The 22630-nt window shown below is 35.2% G+C and overlaps 1 protein-coding gene across 3 annotated transcripts in view; it reads right to left on the bottom strand.

Annotated features, from left to right (window-relative positions):
- AP3B1 (adaptor related protein complex 3 subunit beta 1) overlaps window positions 1-22630 on the bottom strand; it is a 262084-nt gene that overhangs the window by 139831 nt on the left and 99623 nt on the right. For all 3 annotated transcript variants that reach the window (XM_053907254.1, XM_019462933.2, XM_053907253.1), the window contains one exon: window positions 3824-3979. In XM_053907254.1, coding sequence (XP_053763229.1) covers window positions 3824-3979 — 156 coding nt within the window. The remainder of the gene's footprint in view (window positions 1-3823; window positions 3980-22630) is intronic.

Raw genomic sequence — 22630 nt, 5'->3', positions numbered from 1 at the left:
TACAGTCTCAGAGTACATTTCTACAAATTGTTTCTTTAACTCCAGCAAAATTCATGTGAAGTAAGATGGATATGTTGCTACCCTTTGAAGCAGGCTGAAGAATGTTCTCCCAAGAATTCATGTCTACCCTCAGAATATGACCTTACCTGGAGATAAAATCTTTGCAGATATTATTAAGATAATGATGGAGATGAGATCACAGTGGATTAGGGTACGCCCTAAATCCAGTGAGTGTCCTTAGTAGAGACATAAAAGGACAGACACAGAGAAGGCAGTGTGAACATTGGAGGAAGAGATTGGAGGGAAGAATCTGTAAGCCAGGGAATGCAGAACTGTTAGCATCCACTATACACCAGCAAAAAGCAGTTTCTCTCTTAGAGCCTCCAGAAGGAACCAACCCTTTGATATCCTACTAAAAAGTGAGAAAATAAAGTTCCGTTGTTTTAATTCACCTGGTTTGTGGTAATTTGTTATGACAGCTCTAGGAAACTAATACAGAGGAGAGAACAGAAAAGAAAATAGATGTTATGAGAAAACAGATGTTAAATGAACTACCCAAAGTCTGCTTGGCAATACAAAGCAAAGCTTGATACAACACTCCAAGTCCCCTACTCTTCTTAATACTGCTGCTTCTGCTCTGAAATTGGGAATATTTTAAAAGTGGTAAGCATGCCTTTCCAAATGAAGCCCAGATACTTTAGGACAAAACTAACAATCTGAACATTTAAAAAAATCAGTATGTGGAAGTTATAATTAAACGAATTCTATTAAAACAATTCCTCTAAAACAGCATTTGAAATGATCTTCTTTTTCTCTAAAATGCAGAAACTTAAAAATAGTCTTTGCTTCAAAGCCATTATAAAGGTGATAAAATATAAGAGTACAATGTTTCCCCTACATGACTCTACACTTAGATCTAGACATCAAAAGTCCAAACTGGAAAGTTATCCAGCTTTACTTGTGACAAATGCAGAAATAGTTACATCATCTTGCCTTTAGCTCAGAAAATATATCACTACTACTTTACTTCTGCTTAGTCTATAAAGTAGTAACAAATACATAGCAGGGATTTTACATATGTTTAAAGAGTATACAATACCTGAGGATGCTTGAGATAATTTCCTTCTAAAATTAAGAAATATGTTTTAAAAATACAGTTCTCAGAGTCCTAAATGCACTGTTGTTTGGCACTTTGTTGTACTTTTTTTTGTAAGACTGATTTATAGCTTTCAGATATTGGGAATTTGAGGAGTTTAAGGATATTTTATTTCTTCAGTTATGATCCACAAATACACTCTAGTTACAGAACAAACTCTCCAGAATTTAAAATCTAATAAAATAAAATCTCAATTCATGACTGTTTTAATCTAAAGCAGGTGATAGTCATTTAAAAAAATATTAAAGCAGGGGCACCTGGGTGGCTCAGTCGATTAAACATCCGACTTTGGCTCAGGTCATGATCTCACGATTCCTGAGTTCGAGCCCTTTACTGGGCTCTGTGCTATCAGCCCAGACCCCACTCCAGATCCTATGTCCACCTCTCTCTGCCTCTCCCCCACTCATGCTTTCTCTCTCTCAAAAATAAATAAATATTTTTAAAATATTAAAGCATACAGCTGGCTAATAAATATTAGTACATAACAGAAAAGCTGAAGCTTTCTTTTCACGTATTTTACAGAAAATAATTAAGTCGTCTTCTGTTAAAAATAGTAAGCCAAATGCTACTGGAAAGAAGATAAACTGTACTTTCTATATGGGTCAAGGCTTTTAAGATTCTAGATGCCACTTAGCATGTCATCTCCTCTCATATGTTAATTAGGGCACTCCCTCAAGCCCTCAAGGGCTACATACTCTTAGTCTCCCCCAGTATTTACAAATCTAACAGTTTAAAGTTTCTTCTATAACCAGAATTTGAAATTTGTAGTCTGATTTGTAAAAGCTCTGTAAGACGGAAGCTCCCATATCTCCAAAGTCCAAAATAAGTGAAACATACAAATTGGATAGGCCTTCTACAGTTACATGATGTACATTCGTGATAAAAGTATATCTTATAAGCCCTTTTCTATTCCTAACTACCGATACCACTATCACCTTATCTAGACCGTTAGAACAGCCTCCCAACACTGTTTCCAGTGCCCCGTGCCTGCAATTCAACCTACACAGCACTGACCAAATAAGTTTCCTGAAAAAAAAATTCTCAAAGTCGCTCCTTTAACTGAGAACAGGGCTAAAATAAAGAAATCTGTTCGCAATCCTTCAAGCCAGGCTTTACATGTATTTGGCAGCATCAAATATGCAGGACACCAAAACATACTGGGACAAAAAGGGAACTGTGTCCATTTGGTACACAATCAAGTAAGCAGGGAATCAAAACATATTGGGACAAGAAATACAAGCTACTTCTATTTGTTTCACCATTCAAGAACATTTTTGATCAGTAAGTATTTGGATCATAAAATCAATTCCCAAGGCAAAGTTAAACAGTGAGTCAATTATGAAGAAGGGTTTTAGGTGGTAAGTTACAGCTACTTAAATACAAGCTGGCCAAGCTGGGCTCAGTGAAACAGAATCATATTTTACAACATTAGTAAAATAATATTTTTTATTACTGTGTATGGTTATTTAATAGTAATATAGAAATTAAATTGAGGTATAAGAAAAAAACTTCTGCTGATTACTAGGATACATATACAAAACTCTAAGCTCTAAATTCACAAGCATCAGAAAACTTAAAGTAATTCAAGTACAGTTCCACATTTTCTAAGTTTTTACTAGTTAAACAGTAATTAATTAAGAACACTTTTAATTAAAAAATATTAAGAAAATGTTTTACTTGTCTCCATCTAACGTTTAGATATAACTTCCAGTTGACAGGTAAAACAGGGGTACAGAAGAAAAAATTAAATAGCACTATAAAGAAGCAAAGAGAAAACCCAGAAGAGTATTCTGCAAGACTTGAGAGGTTTAAAAACAATAACAACCAGGTGCAAGAGATACTGGTTTAGATTATCTATTTATAAAAGATAATTTAAGATAACTTGGCATTAAATGAGATGAAATTTTACTGAAATAGAGAGGACTGACTAGGGAAAAAAAGATTAAAAAGTACTATATACAGTATGATTTTTATCTTAGTTTAAAAAATACGTATGTGTAGATATACACACATGTGAATATACGTATATTTATGCAGAAAAAGGATCTGGAGGAAAATGCATCAAGATATTATACAGTGATTTCTGAATGACTGGAATATGATATTTTAAGTTTTTTAAATTTCTGCTAGTCCCTACTTCCTAATTTTTTATTGTGTACATGTATTGTTTTGAAATATAAAGTATATTTAAAATAAGAAGACATAAAACAAAATAAAACAAGCTCAGGACTCAAATGAAGATGATTTTTAATTGTTAGTCAACCCTACCAACTAAAATTTATTATGTATGTGGTGTTATGCTAAGAGCTTTTTTCTATGTTAGCCTCTTAAAAATTCTTACAAGGTTCATATGAATATTATGGACTGATACCAGATTAAGTGCTCTGAACTACAACTAAGTAACAGAAATATGCAGTCTTCCAATCCACTGAGAAACATCTTAGGAAAAGCCAATTAACAAAACCACAAAAAAGTAAATGAAGTCCAGTAGGTATATAACTACCAAGCCAAGTAATCTAATAAAAGCCTGATTTTTGATGTATAAACAAATAAACAAATGATCCAGTAGCACACTAAAAAATAAAGACTTGTTTACTGAACTTACATACTTTTAACCACTGTTAAAAAAAAAAACAAAACCCATGATTTTTGTAAGGTTTAACATACCGCTGCATTCCTACTCTGAAGTAAAGGCTTTGTATTCCGAATTAAAAGTCTATGGTCTGGATCCATAGTATATGACTTCTTCCTTTTGTCAGTCTTTTCCTTCTGGTCATCATCAGAGTCATAGAAATTCTTTTCATCGTCTTCTAAACCGTCTTCCTATAAGAAACAAATAAAAGAAAACTTTCTTTTTACCATCTACTCTAGTATTTTACTGAAGAATATTACTGTTAAAGAGATTTGAAAATACTATGCTACCTGTATAAAAGAAAGGCCTTGCTTTTTATAACAATGTAACTGTCTTTTAGTGCTATAGATAATACTTCTTTTATATTACATAGTAAACCTCTGAAAATATTAAATCCTCACAGATATATCTATAGCTGACCAAAGGCAAAACTTGAACATGAGACTCTAACAAAGCCTATAAGACGAGACTACCTAAAACCTGAAAACTATTTCCATGCATTATCAGTCAGTGTGTAAATGGATCAAAGGGTCAGAATAAAGAGAACTGTTTCAACTGCAGCACACATAAAAGAAATCGCAATAAAACTTGACAGGTTAAAAACGAGTGATTAAGTAACAAGTCTCTGTGTTGTCAAGAAAAACTCTGTTTGGTACCTATATATATCCAGGGGTTGATTCTATATTTTTGACTTGTACTTTTAACTTGAATGCGTATCTCTGCCAATAAAATCTGCCTAGAGGCATTTAGTCTTAAAAACAAACAAAAAGCATACAAAGACAATAATATCCACCTCGATCTAATCCAACGATTGTTTACAGGTAATTTCTGTTATCAAGTACTACCTGAAACACACTTTCTACTGTTGAAAAGATGGGAGTAGATGTACTTTTCCCTATTCCTCTCACTATGTACAACTAGAAACGGGAGATGTTACATATGAAACAAACTTAAGCAGGGAAAGGGAGAGAGAAGAAAGACTAGATATGAACCCCATGACCCAAAGAATGAAACAACAGTAAGTTCCTTGGATTTTCATTTTTAGTCATATATCAAAGCAGCTGAGCACTAGAGAAGCTGATAACCCAAAAACGCCAAGCACAGATGAAACAAACCCTCCAAAAGCCTACTGTCTGTAGCCAAAGGACCAAGAAAAAGAAAATCTAGCACGACAAAATTTTTCAGAAAATAACTGCTCTCGTACAGCTACTGATAGAGGGAAAAAAAAACTAAGGCCTCATTCCCACCCCTACTGGCAAAGGGTGATGTGGGAGCTTCCCCAGCTGTAATGAGATGCCTCAATCAACCCACTGGGGTGATGTCAGAAAAGGCCTCCACAGCCCAAGACTTTAATCTCCACCAGGAGATAACAAGGCATCCCCACGGTGTCAATAAAGACAAAGCAGGTTACTTGCATATCTAAGTCCTCCCATCAAGAACAAAGTGACCTCAACCCTCCCTATTGAGCTAGTGTAAGAAAATACTGAGGACACTCAAGACTTGTAGCACCACCACCCAGTGGTAACAAGGACACTATCCCAGGAAACATGGGGAACAACGAGGCATTTCTATCCCTCCCCGCCTGAGAGCAATCAGGAGAGAATTAGTAAGCAGCCAGAAATCCCCCATTTACCCACAGTAACAGCGAGTGCAACCTCCCCGAGGTATCAATGGAGGCTGAGTGGGGAACCTGGACTGCTACCATGATTAGCAGTAAGAAGGCAGCATGCACTCCACCTTTCTTTAATGAAATAGTATCAAACAAACCCAGCTAAAACAGAAGATCTGAATAAGATCCAGAATCTCATGATATTCAAAATGTCCAGGTTTCAATAAAAATTATTCATCATTCCAAGAACCAGGAAGATCTCAAACTGGATGAAAAAAGATAACCAGTAGAAGCCAACACTAAAATGATAGGAATATTAGAATGATCTGATTAAAATTCTAAAGCAGCCATCATAAAAATGCTTTAATGAGCAATGAGGAACATTCCTGAAACAAATGAAAAAACAGAAAGTCTTAGCAAAGAGTTAAAATCTGAAGAAACAGAATATATAAATATCTCACGGTTAGTGAAATCAAGCCCCATGTCGGGCTTTGTGCTGACAGCGTGGAGCCTGCTTGGGATTCTCTCTCTCTCCCTCTCTAAAAATAAATAAATAAACTTTAAAAAAGAAAAACACAAGAATCAAAATTAAACAATGACTACAATCAAAAGCAGTATTAAGGGAAAAAAGGAACCATCAGTGAACTCAAACATAATGAAATAGAAACGGCCCAATCTGAACAACAGCGAAAAAACAGACTGAGGACAAAGAAAAAAACAAAAACAAAACTTAAAAACAGAACTTTGGGGACCTAGGGAACTATAACAAAATAACACCTCTTGTCATCTGAATCTTGGAAACAGAAGAAAAAGCGTGGGGCTGAAAAAGTACTCTGAGAAACAATGGCTGTCTGCTTTGGATTCTGTGTCTCCCTCTCTCTCTGCCCCTCCTCCGCACACTGTCTCTGTCTCTCTCAAAGATAAATAAACTTAAAAAAGAAAGAAAGAAAGAAAGAAAGAAAGAAAGAAAGAAAGAAAGAAAGAAAGAAAGAAAGAAAGGCTGAAAAAGTACTCTAAGAAATAATGGCTGGAAAATTCCTACATTTGGCAAAAGAAATAAAACTACATATTGAATAAGGTCAGTAAACCTTAAGTAAGGCGGACATAAATCCATAACAAGACATATTAAGTCAAACTTCTGAAAACTAAAGACAAAGAGAAAAAAATCTGGAAAGCAGTAATATAGAAATGACACTGGAGAGGATGAGGTAATGAATCAGAGTGATTAGTGATAAGGATGAAAATGTCAGATAGGTTTAATAACTACTCAGAGGCTGAAATCAACAGGATGCACTGAGTGAATGTGAAGGAAGAAATAGAAACACTTAATGAGGATGCCCCAAATTCCTAGCTGGGATAACCAAGCAGATCATGATGCTACCAGGTAAGCTAACCTTGTCCAGGAGGGAAACAGTTTCTCTCTTTTTCAAGGCTGCTTGCTATATAAACATCCTTAAAATATAGTCCAAAATAAACCTACCAATGCTTTTTACTCAGATGAGCTGTAAAAATGAGGAAAACCCATGAAGGACCCATGAAGGAACCATTTCTTTTGTTCATGACTAACCTGCTCCTATTCTTCCAAGTGAATGTTCTTTCTGTAAATTCACAAATTCCCCGCGGCAAAAAAAAACATATTTTTGTGATCTCTAATCATTTTTACTTTAACATGGCAGAACAGTTTTTAAAAGTTATAGAGTTAAGTAAAGAGTTCCTAAACTTGACACCAAAAGCACAGTCCATAACAGAGAACATTTGGATCTCATCAAAATTAAAAACTCTTGCTCCATGAAAAACCCTCTAAAGAAGAATAAAAAAATTCTAGACCGGCAGAAAGTATCTGCAACCACATATATGACAAAGGACTAGTATCCAGAATATAAAGACAACTCCCAAAACTCAACAGTAAGACAAAAACACAAAAAAAAACCCACAATGAATTCAATTTAAAAAGGGGCAAAAGGTATTGTTATGGACTGAACTATACTTCTCACCCTCCAAATTCACATGTCAAAGACCTCATTCTGGAAGTGACTATACATTAAACTAGGACCTTTAAAGGAGTAATTAAGTGTAACTGAGACCATCTGGGTGAGACCCTAATCCAATAGGACTGGTATCCTTATAAGAAGACACCAATGGTGGCACAGAGAAAAAACAAATGTGAGTACATAGTAACAAGACAGCCATCTGCAAGCCAAAGAGAGATGCCTCAGGAGAAACCAAACTTGCCAACACCTTGATCTTTAACTTCCAGCCTCCTAGAAGAACTATGAGAATGTGAGAAATAAATGGATTCATCAAGTCACCCAGTCTGGTATTTTGTTATGTCAGATCTAGCAAACTAATACAGACATCAACAAAGAACTCTTTGGAAACAAAAGGAGTTTTTTTTTAAATACCCACCTTCAAAAGTAAACTAGAAATTATAACATTATCTGTACTTCCCTAATGATAAGCAATGCTGAGCATCTTTTCATGTGTCTGTTAACCATCTGGATGTCTTCTTTGGAAAAGTGTCTATTCGTGTCTTCTGCCCGTTACTTAACTGAGTTTGCAGGTATGTCGTTTGCAAATATCTTCTCCCATTCCATAGACTGCCTTTTAGTTTTGCTGACTGTTTACTTCACTATTTGAATGCACAATTCAAAATAAACTACTTCAAGTTGACCCTTGAACAACATGGGGTTTAATGACCCACACACAGTTGAAAATCTGAGTATAATTTTTGACTCCCAAAACATGTAACTACCAATAGCCTACTGTTAATTGAAGCCTTATTGATAACACAAACAATCAATTAACATATACTTTGTATATGTATTACATACTGTATTCTTACAATAAAGTTAACTATATAAAAGAAAATGTTAAGAAAATCATAAGAGAAAATACACATACAGGACTGAATGAACTACAGTTACTGAAAAATACCTATGTATAATTGACCTGCATGGTTCAACCTGTGTTGTTTGAGAGTCAATTTTACTTCTCTCCCAGTCCTTTAAAAGAGAGGAAAATAAAAAAAAAGAGAGGACTGTAATTGAAGTAAGTAATCTTTTTTTTAATTTGCATTTATTTTATGCAGAATTTACTCCTGGCACCTAAGTTTTTGTTTCTTCAGTTTCTTCTGGGATGTCTTTTTCTTCTGCACAACCTCCTCTTCTGGTGTAGAAACAATCTGATCTTTTATAGTAAATATCATGTCAATGTGGAAGGGACAGCTCATGTATGGGTTAATCTGACCATGAGGCCTATAAGTTCTATGTTGCATCTTGGGGACTTTGTTCACCTGGATGTGTTCAATGACCAGAGAATCTATACCTAAACCCTTAAGCTCAGCAATACTCTCTGCATTTTTAAGCATGTGCAGTAAAAATTATAGCACTCTTTTTAAGCCAGCGACCCTGTGTCCAGCCCCACTATTTTTGGTCTGGGCACACCTACCAACTCCATCATCGTAGTGATGGAATGGCACACATTGCTTCTGTGAAGTGATATTTTTCAGATATTTGGTGGCTTTTTGGATATGCATACCCTTGATGACCTGGGTAGTTTCATGTGTGTTCTTAAAGTGAACATGAAGACTTACTTGAATCTCTTGATCTGCATGACTTTGTAGGATTTTCTGGGTAAAGTGAAAAGTGAATGATTTTCAGCAATCACCTCAGGCCACTTATAGAAAGAGGTGATACACTCTTAAATCAAGGCCAGACTTGAATGACTATTCCTTTATGGAGCTCCAAGCCAAACCAGTTCTGTTAAGTGCATTAGTAAACTAATATAATGATACACAAATAATCATGTCCTCTAAGCATAAGCACTCACCTACCATCTTTAGTCAACTTTAATCAAACGTTCAAGCTCTACTTGAAATTGATATATGATGAAAATGCTGTATTAACACCCTCTAGCTACCAAAATCCTCATGCACATAAAAAGCTGCTTTCACTAAGTATTTACTCATTTCATGTCTCCTTCATTATTAATTAACACAGTTTATTAAAGTTCAATTATATTATTTTAATAAAAGACATATTTGCATCGCTTAATTGATAAATGAAGGGCTGATGTTTTTATGAGGTTAATGAACAAGACAGGGCTTCCACACAGAATGGGAACCAATCTCTAATAATTTATATCTGCATCTGTGCTGCTGCTGGCTATATTTTCACAGGTTTTCAATCCATCAGAAGAGACATTAGCCCTAACAGAATGGAAGCTAGGTGCATACAACCGAAATGGGTATATACTACATCACACCACTTCTCTAACAGTGCTGGCTCTATGACCATGCCAAATTACTTGACCCCTCCTTGTCTTCATTTACTTGTCTATAAAAGGGAATAAAAGAAGTATCTGTCATAAAAGTGTTTATAAAGATTGATTCGTTTAGTGGAGATTATACAAGGCACACAATGCCTTGTGCATATGAAACACTCAAATAGTAGCTATTACCACTGCTTTGGTTAACAAATTTTCTTTCTGGTGGCACTCGGGTGGCTCAGTTGATCAAGCAACTGACTTCAGCTCAGGTCATGATCTCACGGTTCATGAGTTCAAGCCCCAGACTGGGCTCACTGTTGTCAGCCTAGAGACCCCTTTGCATCCTCTGTGCCCCTGCTCTCTCTGCCCCTCCCCCCACCTCAAAAAACATTTTTTAAATTAAAAAAATAAAATAAAAAGAAATTTTCTTTCCAGAAACCACATAAAAAAAAAAAAAAAACCATTAGGGGCGCCTGGGTGGCTCAGTCAGTTAAGTGTCCGACTTCAGCTCAGGTCACGATCTCGCGGTCCGTGAATTAGAGCCCTGCGTGGGGCTCTGGGCTGATGGCTTGGAGCCTGGAGCCTGCTTCCGATTCTGTGTCTCCCTCTCTCTCTGCCCCTCCCCCATTCATGCTCTGTCTCTCTCTGTCTCAAAAATAAATAAACGTTAAAAAAAAATTAAAAAAAAACCCCATTATCCTCAAATCAAATATCCCAACTTGCCAAATATAAAGAAAACTTTATCTCCAAAATTTCCCTCAGAAAAGAAATTGTCTTGTATTTGAGAATTTACAAATATAACATAAAGCTCTTGTGCAATGCTTCATTTTGACCATGATGTACTATTTGGAGAATTCATTACAGTGAAATAACTTTAATCAATGCTAGATATAGATACTTAAAAGAAGTCCCAAATTCTGGTGACAAAAATTTCATCATAAATAAAGTCTTTAAAGATCACTTTTAATGTTTATTTATTTATTTTAAGAGTGAGTGCACATGAGCAGGAGTGGGGCAGAGAAAGACCGAGGGAGAGAGAGAATCCCAACCAGGCTGCCAGCACACAGCCCAAAGGGTTTAATCTCACGAACCATTAGATCATGACCTGAGCTGAAATCAATTGTAGGATGCTTAACTGACTGAGCCACCTAGGTGCCCCTAAAGATCACTTTTTAAAAACAGGTAATACAGGATTATAGAGTTCTGCTTCTAGTAATGGCTGAATAGGCAATATGAAACAAACCCTTCTAGTAAGAACTAGGAAAGCTAGGGTGAAAACATGAAACATATCTGAAGGTACTAACAAGCTAAAGGAACAGGGATGAATTATGTAGGCAAGACCCAGAAGTAGTAAACATAGAAATCCAAATGAGAATTGCAATTGCTTTCCCCTAAAACCATATAAACACATGCTATTACCTAATAGGAGGCTGAGAGGCCTAGAATCTGAGTAGAGTTTTCAGGAGACTCACAAAACTACAGAAACAAAAACTGGACGTCAAGATCCCCCCAAAAGCAAAGTCCTAATAACTCTCCCAACTCTTTAGTTTAAAAGTCTGAGAGTCTTAAAAATTAATTAATTAAAATAAGCTAAATAAATAAATAAATAAAAGCCTGAGAGTTTTTTAGAGAATAAAGATGCTAAAATTAACACCCAGTTTTTAATTATCTCAATCCATAACTGAAATGATAAAGTAAATCAGATTGTTGATACCCTTACCCAGTAATATTCTACAAGCAAACCAAAATTCATCATCTAAAGCTTCAAATTAGTTCAACAATTTTCATAAAGTAAAGAAGGAAAAGAAAGGAGGAAGGAAGAAAAGACAATGTCATTCAGGGTAAAGATTCTGTTTCCATTTCAAAAGGTAAACATGATATTAAGTAAAAAGTTGGGGGGGGGGGTGCGTCTGGGTGGCACAGTCGGTTAGGCGGCCGACTTTGGCTCAGGTCATGATTTCACGGTCCGTGAGTTCAAGCCCCGAGTCGGGCTCTGTGCTGACAGCTCAGAGCCTGGAGCCTGTTTCAGATTCTGTGTCTCCCCCTCTCTGACCCTCCCCCGTTCATGCTCTGTCTCTCTCTGTCTCAAAAATAAATAAACGTTAAAAAAAAAAAAAAGTGGGGAAAGAGGGGCTTCTGAAATACATTTGTAATTTCTATTTCTTAATTTCTTTCTTTATTCCCTGATAAAGCCATTTGCTTCTGCCACATGTACATCACATATTTCTACTTCAATAAAAACTTTTAAGGGGCAGCTGGGTGGCTCAGTAGGTTAAATGTTTGACTTAGGCTCAGGTCATGATCTCACAGTTTGTGAGTTCAATCTACGTAGGACTCTGGGCTGACAGCTCAGAGCCTGAAGCCTGCTTCGGATTCTATATCTCCCTCTTTCTCTGTCCCTCCCCCACTCACACTTGGTCTGTCTCCTAAGTAAACATTAAAAAAATACAAAGTTTTAAAAATATGCATATAAGAAAAGACACAATGATGTGAATATAAATCAAGAAAAAATATAAAAACAGAGGAGCACCTGGGTGACTCAGATGGTTGAGCATCTGACTCTTGGTTTTGGCTCAGGTCATGATCTCATGGTTCCTGAATTTGAGCCCCATGTCGGGCTCTGTGCTGACAGCACGGAGCCTGCTTGGAATTCTCTGTCTGTCTCTCTTTCTGCCCCTTCCCTGCTCACACTTGCATTCCCTCTCTCTTCCTCTCTCTCAAAATAAATAAAAAATGTTAAAAATAAAATAAAATAAAATAAATAAATAAATAAATAAATAAATAAATAAATAAATAACAGAGAGGAGAGAAAACGGAGATAATAGACAAAAATTTAACATGGTTATAAAATAACTATGGATAATACGTTCAAGAAATTAAGTGAATAAGATCGAGAGTCTGAAAAGGAATTCAACACAGTTATCTTTTATAGAAAAATGAAATTCACTTTTTAATATCATTATGACATAAGGTGTTACAACGTCAGCAACTACTTGTAGAGTTAATACAGCAATCTTTTGAAATCTGACTAACTTTACATTTGTCGTAATTTCAACAGATCAGAAAGAGGAAAATTTGTGCATAGAGATAACAGCCCAGATAATAAACTTTAAATATTTCCATGCATATTTGAAAGCAGTACTTAGAAATATTTTATTTTTTAGTATCTATTTTCAATGAAAAAAATCTTTTCAAAATAAAATAGAAGAGTGGCACTGTTTTGGTTTTTGGGGGGTATAGCTGAAACACAACATTACACTAGTTTCAAGTATGCAATATAGTGATTTGACTATGCTACCCTTGCCACAATTCCAGCTACCATTTGTTACCAATATATCATGATTACAATATCACCAACTATATTCCCTAGGCTTTGCCTTTTATTTCCGGGACTTATTCATTCCATAACTGGAAACCTCTATCTCATGGTCCTCTTAACCCATTTGGTCCATTTTGCCTATCTTCCTTCCTCTCTCCTCCCCTCTGGCAACCATCAATTTGTTCTCTGTATTTATAGGCCAGATTCTACTTTTTCTTTGTTTGTTCATCTGTTTTTTTAGATTCAAATATGAATGCAATCATATAGTATTTGTCTTTCTCAATCTAATTTCACCTATCATAATAACCTATGGTCCATCCATGTTGTCACAAATGAAATGATCTCATCCTTTAAGAGAGTATAGTATTTCTATGTGTGTGTGTGTATGTACACACACATCCTTGCCCATTCATCTATCAATGAACCCTCAGGTTGCTTCCATGTCTTGGCTATTGTAAATAAAGCTACAACAAACACAGGAGTGCATATAACTTTATGAATTAGTGTTTTCATTCTCCTTGGGCAAATGCCCAGTAATGGAATTATTTGATCATATGGTATTTCTATTTTTTTAATTTTTTAGTCAAATTGTTTAATTTTTGTAACTTATTCTGTACCTTCTAATATATTTTTTATCTAAAAACTGACATGAAGCAGTTTATGTAATACATCTATGAATACATTTATGTAATGCATCTGTGAATTTAGAACTAAGTAGAAAGGCCTCTCCTACATAACTGAGGGGGCTATTATGAAGCCTTTAAAAATCCTAAAGTCCTTATTCAGAGTATATTATACATATAATGTTAACCATCTTAATAATCTGGTTTTCTGATATACAGATAATTAAAGGTAAAACTTAAAAAGAAAAAAGAAAATATTATATCTTTCATTCTCTGTCAAGGAACAGGAAAACAGAAATGTGTTTTTACAAGTGTTTACATCAATATGATTTAAAAAAAGAGCATTTATTATATATATTATTTCTACTGAGCCTGGAGAAATGCATTACCACAATGGGGTTTCTAATGGATGGTAATTAGATCATTTTATATTGTGGTTTATGTTGGCAATTTTTCAAACCACATGGTCATTGAGTAATTTCACCTTTACTTGAATAAGTTGCTGAAATGACTTATAAAAAATAGAAACATTTCAAAGAAATCTGACTTATATAAAAAAAAAAAATCAATGAACCTTTAAAAACCTGTTCTTTTGCACCTTGGGAAAATGGATGGTTCCAAAGTAATAGAAAGTAAAAAATAATTTAAACAAACAAACTCCCTGAGGCCAAAGCTGAAAAATTTGGGCAACAAAATAAATAATAATAGTATTAGCTTATCACCCACAGAATAAAATAAGTATCTCTATGTCCATAGTTATATAAATAAATAACTAAGAAATACATGAGAAAGAAAAATCAGGTGTTTTTACAGAAGAACAAATAATGCCTTTGCTAATATCAGGTGAATGTGTACTGGAGACTTGAAATGTTATTTCTATAAGAGCACCAAGGTGATGAGCATCTCAAACAACCAACAAAGAATTAAGGATACTTTCCTAAGAAAAACTGTTAGGTGACTCAAAAAAAAAAAAAAAAAAAAGCCCTAGTTATCAAGAAGCAAATACATAAAATGTATGTGATAAAATTCATAAAATGAGTATTATAAAGCTGTATCTATAAATGAATTCTACATTTTCCTGAGTTTACAATATGTGTGTGTATGTGTGTGTGTGTGTAAAATAAAACTATGTATCACAATAGACTTTCTCTAACTTTCAAAAAAAGTATACATTCAACCTGAACCCTCGCTCAAAAAAAAAAAAAAACTTTAACTCTCTTTTAGGAAACAGGAACCAACTTATTAGTTTCCTCAAAGTGAAGATACTGTGTTTTAGAAATTCATTCTGAATAGGTATAAATGGAATTATATCTAGATATAATTATATATTAATCTATATCTAGATATCTAGAACATCATGAATTTTTTGGAAAATCTGGAAGTAGAAGTGGAAAGGGGGATAAAATTAAAACGAGAGTATGATGACTAGGTGATGCATACAGGGGTATTCAATGGACTGTTGGCTACCTCTGTGATTCTTAAATTTTTTCATAATTAAAAATTTAAACAGTGAGTTTGCATGATTTACTATAAAGCTATAAAGTAATCAAGTAATATAAAAGTAAAAAGTAATTAAGGAATCCATTACTAGTGAAATAGACAGATAAATGTGACTCAACAGAGAACATAAAAATAGACCCACATGCATGTGGGGTCAACTGATATTTGACAAAGGAGAAAAGTCAATACTATGGGGGAAAAGGTAGTCATTCAACAAATGGTGCTGGAACAACTGAACATTTACATGAAAAAAAAAAAAAAATGAAGCTAGAACCAGACCTAATACTCCAAAAGCTCATTCAAATAGGTTTACAGGCAATTAGAGACAAAAAACTGTAAAATTCTGAAAGATAACATGCAAACTCTAGATGAACCTGGATACAGTGATGACTTTGAGATAAAACACGAAAAGAAGTAATTCATGAAGGTGGATTTATTTAAAATCAGAAATATATGCTTTGCAAAAGACAATGTCAAGAAAAAGGGAAGACAAATCACAGATCTGGAGAAATACTGGAAAAAACACATCTGATAAAGGGTTGTTATCCAAAACTGGAAAGGCTTTTTTTATTACTGATTTGTACTTAACATACAATACCATATTTTCAGGTGTATGACATAGTGATTCAATATTTTTACACTTTACAAAATGATCACCTCATACTACACAAACTTATTACAGTAGAATTGACTATAAACTCTATGTTTATATTACCTCCCCATGACTTACTTATTTTATAATTAGAAGTCTCTACCTCCTAATACCCTTCACCAATTCTATCCATCCCTGAAACTTGCCTCTCTCTGGCAAGCACCAGTTTGTTCTATCTATAAGCCTGTTTGTTTTGTTTTGTTTGTTTTGGTTTTTACACTGTATATGTAAATGAAATCATACAGTATTTATCCTTCTGTCTGACTTATTTGAACTCAGCATAATACTCCCTAGGTACATTCATGTTATCACAAATGGCAAGGTTTCATTTTTTTATTAAGGCTAATTATTTCACTCGTGTGTGTGTGTGTGTGTGTGTGTGTGTGTGTGTGTGAGAGAGAGAGAGAGAGAGAGAGAGAGAGAGAGAGAGAAACATCTTTATCCATTCATCCGCTGATCAACACTTTTAGATTGATTCACTTTTAGATTACTTATCTGGCTACTGTAAACAATACTACAATGAACTTAGGGGTGCAGATATAACTTTGAATTAGTGTTTTCATTTTCTTAGGATAAATTTCTCAGAAGATAAATTTGCTGGAACATATGTTGATTCTACTTTTAATATTTTGAGGAACCTCTACACTGTTTTCCACAGTGGCTGTACCAATTTACATTCCCATTAATAGTACATTAGAGTTTCTTCTGCACTTCCTCACCAACATGTGTTATTTCTTTCTTTTAGATAATGGCCATTCTGACAGGTGTGAATTGGTATCTCATTGTGGTTTTGTTTATAATTCCCTGAGGATCAGTGACAGTGAGTATCTTTTCATGTGCCTGTTAGCCATCTGTATCACTCTGGAAAACTCTATTCAGGTCCTCTGTCAATTATTTAATTGCATTTTGTTTTACTACTGTTGACATGTATTGAGTTCTTCATATATTTTGGATATCAATACTTTATCAAATATATCATTTGCAAGTATCTTCTCTCATTCAGTTATGTTGCCTTTTCTTTTTGTTGATGGTTTCTTTTACTGTATAAAAGCTTGTTAGTTTGATGTAGTACCTTTTTTTTTTTTTTTTTTTGCTATTGTTGCCCTTGACTTATGAGACACACATCCCAAAATATGGTTGCATCTGATATCAAACTGCATATGTTTTCTTCTAGGAATTTAATGGTTTCAGGTCCTACATTTAAGTCTTTATTCCATTTTGTGCTTATTTTTGTATATGATGTAAGAAAGTGACCCAGGTTTTTTTCTTGTTTTTTTTTTTTTTTTGTAGCTGTCCAGTTTTCCCAACACCATTTACTGAAGAGACAGTCTCTTTCCCATTGTAGGTTCTTGCCTCCTTTGTCACGAATTAATAGACCAGGAAAGTGTGGGTTTATTTCTGGGCTGTATTCTGTATCACTGATCGACGTGTCTGTGTTTGTGCCAGTACCATACTGTTTTAATTACTATAGCTTGTATAATAGTTTAAAATCAGGAACCATGATTCCTCCAGCTTTATTCTACATTCTCAAGATTACTTTGGCTACTCAAGGTCTGTAGAGGTTCCACACAAATTTTAGGATTATTTATTCTAGTTCTGTGGGAAATGCCACTGGTATTTTGATAGGAATTGCAATAAATTTGTAGACTGCTTTGGGTAGTTTGGATACTTAACAATATTAATTCTTCCAATCCATGAGCAGAGTATATCTTTACATCTATTTGTGCCATATTCAATTTCTTTCACTAATGTCTTAGACTTTGCAGAGTAGAGGTTGTTCAACTCCTTGATTAAACTTATTCCCAGGTATTTTATTCTTTTGGATGAATTTGTATATGGGATTCTTGTCTTAATTTCTCTGCTAGCACATTGACAGTGTACAGAAACAACAGATTTCTATATATTAATTTTGTATCCTGGAAGTTTACTGAATTTATTTATTGCTTCTAACAGTTTTTTGGGAGCCTTTAGGGTTTTCTATCTAATATCAGGTCATTAGCAGTACTGACAGTTTTACCTCTTCCTTTCCAATTTGTATGTCTTTTATTTCTTTTTCTTGCCTGATTGCTGTGGCTAGGACTTTCAATACTATGATGAATAAAAGTGGCAAGAATGGGCATCTTGCCCTTATCATGGAGGAAAAGCTTTCAGATTTTCACTCTTGAGTGTGATTTTAGCTGTGGATTTGTCATTTATGGCCTTTATTATATTATATTGAGTATATTATATTATACTCCCTCTATACCCACTTAGTTGAGAGTTTTTATCATAAATTGTTCTCGAATATGTTCAAATGCCTTTTCGGCATCTGAGATGATCATATGAATTTTAACCTTTGTTTTACTAATGTGGTATGTATCACAATGATTAATTTGTTAAACCATCCTTGCATCCCTAAAATGAATCCCGCTTGGTCATGGTTTTAAGAGCCTTTTATATATTGTTGGAATTTAATTTGCTAATATTTTGTAGACGATTGGTGCATCTACATTCAACACAGATACAGCCGCCCCCTTTTTTTTTTGTAGTATCTTTGGTTTTGGTATCACAGTAATTCCGGCCTCATTAAATAAATTTGGTAGTTCTCCTTTCCCTTCAATTTTCTGGAATAAGTTGAGGAGGACAGGTATTAACTCTCTTTTCAATGTCTGGAAGAATTCACCTATGACATCTTCTGACCTTCTGGACCTAGACTTTTGTGTGTCTTTGATTACTGATTCAATTCATTATTTATGATTGATCTGATTTTTATCTCTTCATGACTCAGTCTTCAAAGATTATTTCTAGGGAAATTCCATTTCTTGTAAGTTGTCTAATTTGTTGGCATATAACTGTTTACAATATTCTCTTGTCATCCTTTGTATATCTGTGGCATAGGTTGTAATTTCTCCCATTTCTAATTTTGCCTATTTGTGCTCTTTTTTTTTTTTTTTTTTTCTTGATGAGTCTGGCTAAAGTTTGCTGATTTTTGTTTAGTTTTTCAAAGAACATGCTCTTAATGTCATTGATCTTTTCTATTTTTTTAAAGTCTCTGATTTATTTCAGCTCTTTATTATTTCCTTCCGTTAACTTTGGATGTTGTTCTTACTAGTTCCTTTAAATGTAGAATGTTTGAAATTTCTCTTTTTTCATGAGGTAGGCCTGTATTACCAAGAACATTCCTCTTAGAATTATTTTTGCTTTGTTCCAAATATTTTGGAATGCTGGGTTTCCATTTCATTTGTCTCAAGGTATTTTTTTATTTGGTCTTTGAGTTTTTCAGTGACCCTCTGGTTGTTTAGTAGCATGCTGTTTTGTTGCCACATGTTTGTGTTTTTCCCAGTTTTCTTCATGTAATTGATTTCTAGTTTCATACCATTGTGGCCAGAAAAGGTGTTTGTTATGATTAAAATCTTAATTTTATGGAGACTTGTTTTGTGGCTTAGTTTTTGATATTAGAGTACTACTACACCAACATTTTTTCATATCAGTTTGCATGGCATATGTTTTTCATCCTTTCACTTTCAGTCTGTATACCTTTAGATCTGAAGTGAGTTTCTTATAAGCAGCACTTAGAAGGGTCATGTGCTTTTATCCGTTCAGCCACACTATGTCTTTTGAATGCAAAATTTAGTCCATTTACATATAAAGTAATTATTAACAAGTATGTGCTTATTGCCATTTTGCTAATTGTTTTCTGATTTTGCAGTTCCTCTCTGTTCCTTTCTTCTCTTTGAAAATTGTTAAATTGATCACTTTCATTAGTGTTAATATTTACATTCTCTTTTTTCATTTGTGTATCTTTAAGTTTTTTTCTTTGTGGTTACCATGAGATTCCCATATAATATCTTTTTTTTTTTTTTTTTTTTTTACAGAGGGGAAAGCACAGGGGTAGAGTAAGAAGGAGAGATAGAAAGAATCTTAAGCAGGCTCCACACCCAGCATGGAGCCCATGCAGGGCTCAATCTCACGAGCATGAGATCATGACCTGAGCTGAAATCAGGAGTCCAAAGTTTAACCTACTGAGCCACCCAGGCACTCTTTCCATATAATAGCTTATGTATGCAAGTCACTTTTGAGAGTAAATTAATGTTGAGCACATTCCAGAGCTTTATATTTCACTACCAGCATTTAAAATTTCTGTTGACACATTTTACATCTTTTTATTTTAGGTATCCCTTAACTAGTTAATGTATCTTTAATTAATTTTACTACTTTGTCTTTTAACCTTTGCACTTGCTTTGTGTTTGATCCACAACCATTATTATTTATTTACTTTTTCTGGAGAGATTCTTACTTTTGTTTATTTTATTAGTAATTAGTGCCTTCTCTTTTTACCTCAAAGAAGTTTCTTTAACATTTCTTGTAAGACCAGGTTAGTAGTGATGAACTCCTTTGGCTTTTGCACATTTGGAAAAGTCTTACTCTATCTTTCAATTGTGAGTGATAACCTTACAGAGTTAAAAACATTCTTGGTTGGCAATTTTTCCCTTTCAGCACTTTGGATATGTCAAAACTAGTCCCTTCTGGCCTGTAAAGTTTCTAGTGAAAAATCTCCTTACGGCCTTACAGGGTTTCCTTTGTTATAATGTGTTACTTTTCTCTTGCTGCTTTTACGGTTTTCTCTTTATCTTTAGTTTTCACCATTTTAATTATGTTTCTCAGTGTGTTCATCTTGTTATTCTCTGGGATTCCTGGACCTAGATGTCTCTTTCCTTCCCCAGATTAAAGAAGTTCTCAGGTATAATTTCTTCAAATAATTTTTCTGACTCTTTCCCTCTCTTCTCCTTCTGGGACCCCTGTAATGAAAATGTTACTCTGCATGATGTTTTTAGAGATGTCCCATAGGTTATTTTCACTTCTTTTAATTTTTTTTTCATTTTGCTGCTTTGGCTGCTGTTTTGCATTGCTTTGTCTTCTAGCTTGCTGGTCTGTTCTTCTCTTTCAACCATTCTGCAGCTGGACCTGTCTAGTGTATTTTTCAGTTCAGTTATAAATTGTTTGGTACTAACATTTTCTATCTTGTTGTTGAAGTTCTCACTGTATTTGTCAATTCTTCTCCAGAGAACAGTGAGCATCTTTATCACCACTGCTTTGAATTATTAATCTGGTAGGTTGCTAATCTCCATATCATTAATGTCTCTTTTCTAGGAATTTACCTTGTTTTTGGTTTGAAACATGTTCCTGTTTCTTCATTTTGCCTTCATTTTGCCATATCTGTTTTTCTATATGTGTTAGGGGAAATGGCTATCTCACTCAGTCTGAGGACTGGTCATGTGTTCCATGTGGATCAGAAGTGTAATCGCGATCTGGCGATCACAGCTAGTCACTCTTATAGGCATCATTTACATAGGCTGCATGTGTCCACTGGCTGTCCACTGATAGGGCTATGGCTGCTGCACACGGACGTCAGCGTTGGAAACACTCACTTGACTTCGGGGTGGCTCAGTCACTGTGTAGGGTGAGCAGAGTTCAAGCTGCTTGATTACCCCAGTTACAACTCAGTCTCTACTTGAGGTGAGCACAGCTAATGGCTTTAGTCTGGCCCAGTTTTGGCTGGAATACTGCGCATGGAGGGTGGGGGCGAGGATGCTTGCCTGGCACTATTGCACCTTAGGTGCTAATGGGGTGAGCAGAGTGTGGGGTGCCTGCATAGCCTAGTTACAGCCCAGGGTGGACAGAGCACTCCCTCCAATGGTACCTGAGTAGAGGGAGAGCACCAAGAACAATGTCTGTCTGCTCTATCACTAGAAAGTTAAGATGAGATTGCAAAAATACTATCCACTAACACTTCCATCCCCAGATAAAACCCCTGAATTTCTATCTCTCTGGCAGACACTTTAAAATGAGTAAGTGGCAGGGTGGCTTAGTCAGTTAAGTGTCTGACTCTGGCTCAGGTCATGATCTCACGGTTCCTGAGTTCAAGCCCCGTATCAGGCTCTGTGCTGACAGCTCAGAGCCTGGAGCTCACTTCAGATTCTGTGTCTCTCTCTCTCTCCGCCCCTTTCCCACACCCCCCCCCCCAACTCTGTCTTGAAAATAAATATTAAAAAAAATTTTTTTTTAAATAAAATGAGTAAGTGGGTCTCCCTTGTTTATGGTATGCACTAGCAAACTGTTGCTTTTGCACTTGATCTCAGGGCAGGTATGGTTTGCAATGAGCCCTCTAAGAGCAACATCTCTCTTCCCTATAGCTCTTTGATCACTACAGTTTTTTTTTGATTCTTTTGGTCTTAGTCCACATTGATTTTCAAAACCAGATTATTTTGGGGGCTTGTCTTTCTGGTGCCAGCCCCTAGGGCTAGGGTGCCCAAAATGGGATACTCCTCAAGGGAGAATCTCATCTATGGGGGACCTTCCTGATTGCGGTGTCACCACATCTGGGACAGGGTCATGGGTGAGGCCATGTCTTGGCCTTCCTATCCATCTTAATATGTGTCTTGTGTCTTTTGTCTTTTGTTGTGGAAGTGTTAGACACCCAGTTCTCATGTTCTTTTCAGAGGAAAATTATTCTATTTATAGCTATAAGTTTGCTATGTCTGTGAGAAGAGCTGAGTTCAGGATCTTCCTATGCTGCTGCCATCTTCAATCCCCCTAAATAAAAAACTCTTAAAACTCAACAATAAGAGAGCAATCAACTCAAAAAGCAGAAGACCTGAGCAGACAACTCACTAGAGAAGATACATAGATGGAAAATACACATATAAAAATAAGTTTAACATGAAATATAATTAGGGAAATGCAAACTGAAACAATAATGAGATAACACTACACTCCTATTAGAATAACCACAATCCAGAACACTGACCACAATAAATGTTAATGAGGATGTGGAGCAACAGGAACTCTCAATTCACTGCCAGTGGGCATACAAAATGGTACAGCCATAGTGGT

Source organism: Panthera pardus, unplaced genomic scaffold (assembly GCF_024362965.1).
Source record: "Panthera pardus isolate Hobbes unplaced genomic scaffold, ASM2436296v1 HiC_scaffold_2, whole genome shotgun sequence".
NCBI classification, from domain to species: Eukaryota; Metazoa; Chordata; class Mammalia; order Carnivora; family Felidae; genus Panthera; species Panthera pardus.
This window is presented reverse-complemented; position numbering and strand designations above follow the sequence as displayed.